The sequence below is a fragment of the Teleopsis dalmanni genome, chromosome 1 (assembly GCF_002237135.1).
Source record: "Teleopsis dalmanni isolate 2A chromosome 1, ASM223713v2, whole genome shotgun sequence".
In the NCBI taxonomy this organism is placed as follows: domain Eukaryota; kingdom Metazoa; phylum Arthropoda; class Insecta; order Diptera; family Diopsidae; genus Teleopsis; species Teleopsis dalmanni.
The window spans coordinates 94,953,498-94,961,518 of record NC_051846.1 but is presented as its reverse complement, the minus strand read 5'-3'; the positions used below and the strand labels follow the sequence as shown (position 1 = coordinate 94,961,518).

Below are 8,021 nucleotides of genomic sequence, written 5' to 3'. Positions count from 1 at the left end.
TTCAAGGGAAAAACGTCCCAAAGTACCTAGTAGGATTAATCGTAGACTATTTTAAAGAGAGAGTGCTTTTGTATTACACAGACAGAGGCACAAAGTCATACCAAGTAACAGCAGGGGTACCACATGGTTTGGTACTGGGTCCAATATTGTGAAACATTATGTATGACGGAGTGCTGAGACTTGAGCTCCCAGAAGGCGTAGAAATTATTGGTTTTGCTGATGACATCACCCTGGTGGTTAGAGGGAAACATATAGAAAAGATAGAATCAACATGCAACCATACGGTCATTATGGTAAGGAGCTGGATCACAAGTGTAGAGCTCAAACTTGCTGATCATAAAACTGAAGTTCTTCTTGTAAGCAGCAGGAAAAAGATCGAGTACATTACAATAACTGTTGGCAATGAGCGAGTCACATCAAAACATGCAATCAAGTATCTTGGAGGAATTATTGACAATAGATTCACCTTCAAAGAGCACCTACGATATGTTGCCGCAAAACATGCGAAAACAACGTGTGCACTATCGCGAATAATGCCCAATATAGGTGGACCTAGACAACAGAAGAAGCAACTACTGACAAATGTAGTTAAGTCTATTGCTATATATGCGGCTCCTATATAGGCAGATGCAATAAATAAAAAGACGTACCGATTAGGAGTAGACGCAGCCTACAGAAGATGCGCACTCAGAGTTGTTTCCGCATTCAGTACAGTATCTACTGACGTGGCCATGGTTATTGCCAGAATGATGCCACTGCAGCAGGAAGCAGAAACTGAAAAGGAAAAAAATTGCAGCAAGAAAAACTGGAGTTACAAACTTCAATCAGCTCAATGAAGATGCATTGAATAAGTGGCAACAGAGTTGGGGTATATCCACAAAGGGAAGATATAGACTCATTCTAAAGATAAGTGATTGGATCAACAGAAAGCATGGGTTGGGGTATATCCACAAAGGGAAGATGGACACATAGGCTCATTCTAAAGATAAGTGATTGGTTCAACAGAAAGCATGGGCAGGTGAAATACCACCTAACCCAGATGTTAACTGGACACGGCTGCTTCAGAGCATATCTTTTTTAATTCAAACATGAGGAAGACGACACGTGCCCAGCATGTCCAAATACAAAAGAAACGGTGGAACATGTATTCTTTGTTTGCCCGAGATATGAGAGCCATTATAGCTCTTTGGTAAAAGCAACCAGAGAACAGGTCACACCTGATAACATTATCCAACTGATGTTGAGGTCAACAGAAATCTGGAACCTGGTGTGTGTATTTGAGAAAGAAATCATAGAAGGACAGAAAGCAGCAGAGAGAACTAGAAGAACAGTAAGAGATGACAGCAACCGCTGAATCACCACCCTCCGAAGTAATGCTTAAATGTGGTTCCAGAGGGATTTATGGTTAAAAGAGGCACGGTGTTAGGATGAGGTTTAGTATGTAGGCGCAATTATCAAGCAAAAGAGTAAGTCTTGGTTGAGAATCGTGCATGCTGGTAGTACGGGCTACCAGTATCTTTTGAAGATTCCACATCCCTAAGCTCGTATAGTTTAAAAAAAAAACGCACATATTCCCTGTGGGAGTGGAGTTAGAATATTCCCGGGGTAAGTCATGCCCGTGGTAAGAGGCAACTAAAATACTGCCAGGCATCGAAGGGTGTGACTGAAAAGGTTAAGAGGCAACTAAAATACTGCCAGGCATCGAAGGGTGTGACTGAAAAGGTTACAAAATCCCTTAGAAGCTCTTGAGCTGAGCCGAGTAGACGCCGGCTCTAAAAACGCGTGCACCATCCCGGGGATGGCAACGAGGGACATCTAAGTGCGCAGAGAGTGGCTAAACAGCTGTGCACCATCGAGGGATGCAGCTGTGTGCACTGTCCTAAGAAAAGGCAGATGCAACAACGATGGAGCCTTTTCACGCTTAACAGGTTAGGTATGAAAGAGGAAAAAATGCATGCTAAGACAGATAAGCAGTGCATAATAATTATAGTTTTAGGGTTCAAACACCCATCAGGATCGAGCCCAGTAAGATCCTGATTATGGCATACTGGAAGATGTGAAATTAGTAGAAATTAGTTACCCTTGGGCTGTTAAGGGTATTATTCTGGAACCTGAGTACTTAGAAGTGACTCCCTAACAGTCCCGTCCCGTTAAATCTCTGGCAGGCCTCAAGAAACGCTACAACATTGACTCTATTAATTTGGTGGTGCAGGCTCAGTTGAGTATACTCCTGACTAGCACTGATCCGGCTCTGAACGTACACTCATAAGGAGGTACGTCAACCCTCGTATGAAACTTCCTGCATGCAAAGACATCCATGGGATCATAAAAGTGACTGCACATTCAATGAACGACAACGAACTCGAGTGGGGGCCCAACAAAATGAACACAGAAAAAATAAAACCAATAATAACAAAAACAACTATGGAGGCGAAGGATGCTGATAGCGTGCCCAATCACGCTGACAGTATGGACTTAGATGCACGTACGGCGGTTACCACATCGGTTACCACACCGGGGACTGCGCGTATCGTCACTAAAACGTGCTTTCCTCAAGAGACAGCAATAAAAATGTGTCAAGGGTCTGTAAAAACCCCGGAAAATACCTTCATTAGCTTGGGAAGTAAGATCCGATCTCTCATTGAAATGGTAAATGAGACGCAATCGGATAAAAAGAGGCGCAGAGCTATTCATCAACCAATGAGAGATGTGATCAACGGCATCAGACTTCTTTACGAAGTGGTAGCGATCGAATTTCAAGATAAAGTGGCTAGGGAAACGGTCAAGTTGCTCTCAAACCTCCCCCTGCTTGAAGCAAGCAACAGGTGCCAGGAAACCCCAGAAAAACGATTCGCCTATACAAGACACTCCGGTTGGAGAAATAGGAAAAAACGCTAAAGAAAATACAAAAAAAGGCGGTAGGCTTAACAGCATGAGTAGCGGATGATACGACCGCTACGCACCCCGTACCTGTTAAAAACTTGAAAAGGGTCCTCCAATAACAGTTACTAAAACACAGGAGTGAAAAAAAGTCGAAACAAAAAAGAAGCAGCGCTTCCGATCCAAGCTAGATGCAAATATCATCGCATCTACTGCGGAGAAAAGTTACGCGGATATCCTTAGGACCATAAGGATAGACAAATCGCTTAAGCACCTCGGCAACTCGGTCAAGCGAGTCCACAGGACCACCAAAAATGAGTTTCTGCTAGAGCTTAAAAAGGTTTCAGAAAGCAACACGGTGGACTTTCAGACGGTGATCATCAAAGACCTGGATGAAACCACGTCTGAACAAGAGATTTGCGACGCTCTTTGTCTGGGAAGTGGCATAAGTAACTTGAAGATGAGCAATGTCCGTATGGTGGGCGGTAAACAACTGGGCTTACAAATAGCGTTTGTGAAACTCGCGGCGTCAGACGCAGATAAATTGCTAAACACCGGGAAAATTCGCATCGGCTGGTCAATCTGCCGAATCATGGACTGTGTGGAGTCGAAACGCTGTATGAAATGCTGGCGCTTTGGTCACAAAGCTGCAAACTGCAAATTCCCTGAAGATCGTAGTAAGTCTTGCCGAAAATGTGGTGAGGAAGGCTAATTTGCTGCTGCGTGCAGCAAGGACAGCAAATGTATCCAATGTGGAGGCAAGCACGCTATTGGAAACGCTCGCTGTAAGGAGTTCAAGAAGGCGGTAGACAAATTGCGCAAATGAGGATTATATAAATCAATCTGAATCACTGCAGGGCGGCACAGGACCTGCTATTCCACTCGGCTTATGAGCAAATATGAATATAGCTCTACTGTGTGAACAATATCATGATGTAAGAAACTCCTCGTAGATTTCAGGATCCTCTGGTAAAGCAGCTTTTCAATGCTCTGCTACAGTCAGCCAACGCTTTTATTACCTGGGTCAGGGTAGACGAGATCTTTTTGTTCTCTTGTCACGCATCTCCTAGTCTAGACTTATACGAATTTGAGCAGTTACTCTCCGAAATCGTGACAGAAGCCAGGGGCATGTCTCCGCTTAGTCTACTTTCTGGGGTAGCAGTCACCCCAATGCTAGAGGAAGAGTGCTCTTGGAATGGCTCTTAAATAATATCTTCAAACTGGTCTTGAGGAACTTCTATAAGGTGGTAATATGCTCGATTTAGGCCAATAGAGCACCTAAAACTATGGATCCGCTGGTAATTGGGCATATAGTTACTACGCTGTTTCCTTCGACGAACGACGGGGTGTTTTTCTTCGATTCCCGACCTCGCTTGGTTACAATACCGCAGGTCACAGTCAATGAGATAAATGCCGCTATGAAGCGTATGAAGAACAACAAGGCTCCTGGCACAGACAGCATTCCTAGTGTTGCTGTCATTGCGGCGATTAAGGTTGATCCAAACATATTCGTAAGCTTGTTTACCAAATGCCTAGAGGAAGGACTTTTTCCAAGCCCTTGGAAAAAGCAAGATTTGATCCTACTTCTTAAACCGGGAAAAGAACCGCAGAATCCAACATCATATCGACCAATATGCTTGTTGGATGAACTCGGGAAGACCCTTGAATCTGTCATGGTCAACTGTTTGCACGAGTCTCTGGAACGCCATGGAGGACTTAGTGAGCGGCAATTTGGTTTCCGAAGATGTAAGTCCACGCTTCGCGCCATTGATACAGTTGTCAAAATAGCCCGCGAGGCCTTTAGCGTTGAACGATGGAAAGAAGGTACCATAGAGTACTGTGCGGTGGTAACTCTAGATGTCAAAAGCGCCTTCAACACAGCTAATTGGTCGAAGATATTACAAGCACTAAACGAATTTGGGGTTCCATGGTACCTCAGGAGAATGGTGTGCAACTACTTTAGCGGACATGGGTTCAGGTCCAGACAGACGATGGAATCAAGCAGTACACGGTTACTTGCGGTGTTTCGTAAGGCTCCGTACTTGGTCCTGCTCTGTGGAATGCGATGTACGATGGTGTACTTGAAGTGATCGTTCCAGATGACGCTGATGACCTTGCAATCGTTGTCGTTGCGAAAACGATAGAGAAAATCATGGTGCGGTGCTCAGCAGCTGTTGAAAAGGTAACCAGTTGGCTTTGCGAAAACGGACTCCAACTAGCGGTTCAAAAGACGGAAGCAGTGTTACTCAGTACAAGAAGAAAACGGGAAGTATTCTCGTTTTCAAGCGGTGGTTTCGAAATTACCTCGAAGTCATCCCTGCGGTGTCTGGGTAATTTCATAGATACCAGAACTACTTTTAGAGGCCATCTAAGGGCGGTAAATGAGAAGGCGGCTAAAGTCACTGTTGCCCTGTCTCGACTCATGACAAACACCTCGGGTATACCACCCACCAAGCGTAAACTCCTGGCAAGACTCACCAGCTCGGTAATATTGTATGCAGGTTCCATCTGGGTTTTTGCTATGCGAATGAGCTTATATGCTGCAGGCGCAAAAAGTACGTACCGGCTAAGCGCATTGCGCGTAATCAGTGCTTTCCGCACAGTATCGGATGATGCTGCATGTGTTATAGCAGGTATGCCGCCACTTGATCTGCTGGCCTAGGAACTTCGAGAGATCTGGCACAGTAGATTGCCGAAGGATGAGGCATGCAGCACTACCATGCTCACATGGCAACAACGGTGGAATGACTCGATGAAAGGGAGGTGGACACATAGCCTGATCCCAAATCTTAATGTGTAACCATGTAACCAGGACGCATGGTGAGGTAGATTTCCATCTTACTCAGATCCTAACTGGACATGGAGTCCTTAAACAGTACCTTCATCGCTTTAAACACGAAGAAGATTCGTTTTGATCTGTTATGAATTCAGACGATAACGATTTGAACTGATTCTCAGGACGCCTTCCTGACATAATACCTAACGGTAGTTCCAGGAGGGACTCTCCGTCCGGACAAGAGGACATGTTTTTAGCGGATTAAAGTTTCGCATTGACTTAGGCTTTCGATGCTTTTGAGTCCTCGTTACACAAAAAAAAAAAAAACACACACACACACGCACTTGCACATCACACATAAACACAACATCAACTATAATATATTAAATAAATATTTTACTAAACAAAACCTAAAATTCGAGTTATTGCCCTATTGCCTAACACTCGCTTTTGACAATTGTACTGGCTACTCTGCTTTAAATAAAAACTAACACTGGAAAATAAACTCCTAGTATATAAAACGGTAATCGCACCAATATGGAAATACGGAGCTGAAATATGGGGCACAGCATGCAAATTCAACACACAAATACTGCAAAGACTACAATCAAAAATACTTAGGACTATTATCAACACACTATGATATTCGTGTATTAAAGATACCCTTCGCCGCAGACGTTATCCGTAAAAATAGTAAAAATCACATAGATAGATTACTCTCCCGTCCTATCCCAGTAATGAGGCAGCTACCAAATGACGAAGCCACATATAATAGACGATTGAAACAATTATTTCCATCAGAACTAACAATATAATAATCCATAATTATCTATTTAATATTATTAATATTATTTAAAATTAAGATACGAAAAGGTACATTGTATTATGGCCTTTATATGTTGTATTATTTTAATTGTGTTGTGGCCTTTATGCATGCGCTAAAGAGAGGCGAGTTGCTTGAAGGTTATGAATAATAAAACGTGAATTAAACTGAATGAGTTTTTGTATTATTAATTTTTAATTGAGAAAAGGTAATTTCAAAAAGAGTTTAAGTAAAGAAAATCAGTGAAAAAACTTATTAAAAACAAACGTATTAAAGTACAATCTTAATATTATTTACGTATCTACTTCTACAAAATTTAATTATCTTATTACTTAATTTAAACAAGTTATACAAGTTATTTTGTTTTATCACTTATTGTAAATAGTTCATACATGTAATTCTCAATATTGATTAGAATTACTATTGTAACTTCCACTATGTAAAAATGAACACTACATGCCAATTTTCGGCAGTTGTGTAAATAAACGGAATAAAAAAAAATATAACTACAAACTGTAGAAGAAATCTTAGCTGAACTCGCAGAAGAGAAAGTCTTTACGATACTGATTTCGAAACCAGTATTGTGAGTTATTCCAGCTATCAACGTTCGTAAATAGTTACAGCATACAATTCCTTTTCAACCTGAGTTTAACCCATGTGCCAATAGGTTGAATCTACTGGTTTCGGGATCGTTACAAAATCAACATAATGTGTTTAATTTTAAAGAAATGTTTAAGGGTGTCTCCGAACGCGATTTCAGCAACATCTCTCTGACCTCTGATTTGAACAGGGCATTAGACTAGGTTTTCCTGGTGGCGCTGTGCCGAAGAACGTGACAATCTACGAAGACTTAACCCAGCCAATCCACACATAAAAACTGTGAACAACAACATCCGTAAAATGGTTGACGAATATCGCCTTAGTAAATGGAAGAACATTGAGATAACTGCGACTCTCAAAATCGTAAATTGTGGACTCCCATTAAAGCACTATCTATCCCGTCCTGTATCAACAACAAGGCGATATCATTTAATGGGATCACCTTCTTCGATTCCAAGCATTGCGCCTTCCCTGATATTCGCAGACAAAAACGCACTTTTTGGAAGCCACATGCTGACGACACTTCGTCGTTGTCCCCTGATAATGTGCTTAATGTGATCAGACAAGCCAAAACCTCGAAGTCGCTTGGACCTGATGGCATCTCGATGCTGATGCTCAAGAACCTTGAGACCATTGATATATCAGTTCTGATACATATCCTGAATTCGTCCATCAGTTCCCACATCATCCCTAACATATGGAAGACTGGTAGAATAATCCCACTGTTGAAACCGGGTAAACTGGTTGACTTAAGTAAATCTTACAGACCGATATCCCTTCTATCTCCAGTAGCCAAAGTTCTGGAATCTGTAGTACTCAAACAGATATCTCCTCACATTCATTATCGATGAAAATATCATGGTTCATCTATCGATGATCATATCGATGAAATCAGGATCCCACTATCACCAAACCTTAAATCCTGAATGTCGTACTCGACAG

The 8,021-nt window shown here is 42.2% G+C and overlaps 1 protein-coding gene across 1 annotated transcript; it reads left to right on the top strand.

Annotated features, from left to right (window-relative positions):
• The first annotated feature begins 4,166 nt into the window (after nucleotides 1-4,166).
• Nucleotides 4,167-5,542, top strand: LOC119688850. Its single transcript, XM_038103515.1, has 2 exons — nucleotides 4,167-4,626; nucleotides 4,914-5,542. The coding sequence occupies exons 1-2, from the start codon at nucleotides 4,167-4,169 to the stop codon at nucleotides 5,540-5,542; spliced, it is 1,089 nt and encodes a 362-aa protein (XP_037959443.1).
• Nucleotides 5,543-8,021: the final 2,479 nt, after the last annotated feature.

Coding starts and splice junctions, on each gene's coding strand:
- LOC119688850 (XM_038103515.1), top strand. CDS start 4,167: ATGGATCCGCTGGTAATTGGGCATATAGTTACTACGCTGTTTCCTTCG. Junction 4,627..4,913: donor GCAATTTGGTTTCCGAAGAT/GTAAGTCCACGC, acceptor GTGTTTCGTAAG/GCTCCGTACTTGGTCCTGCT.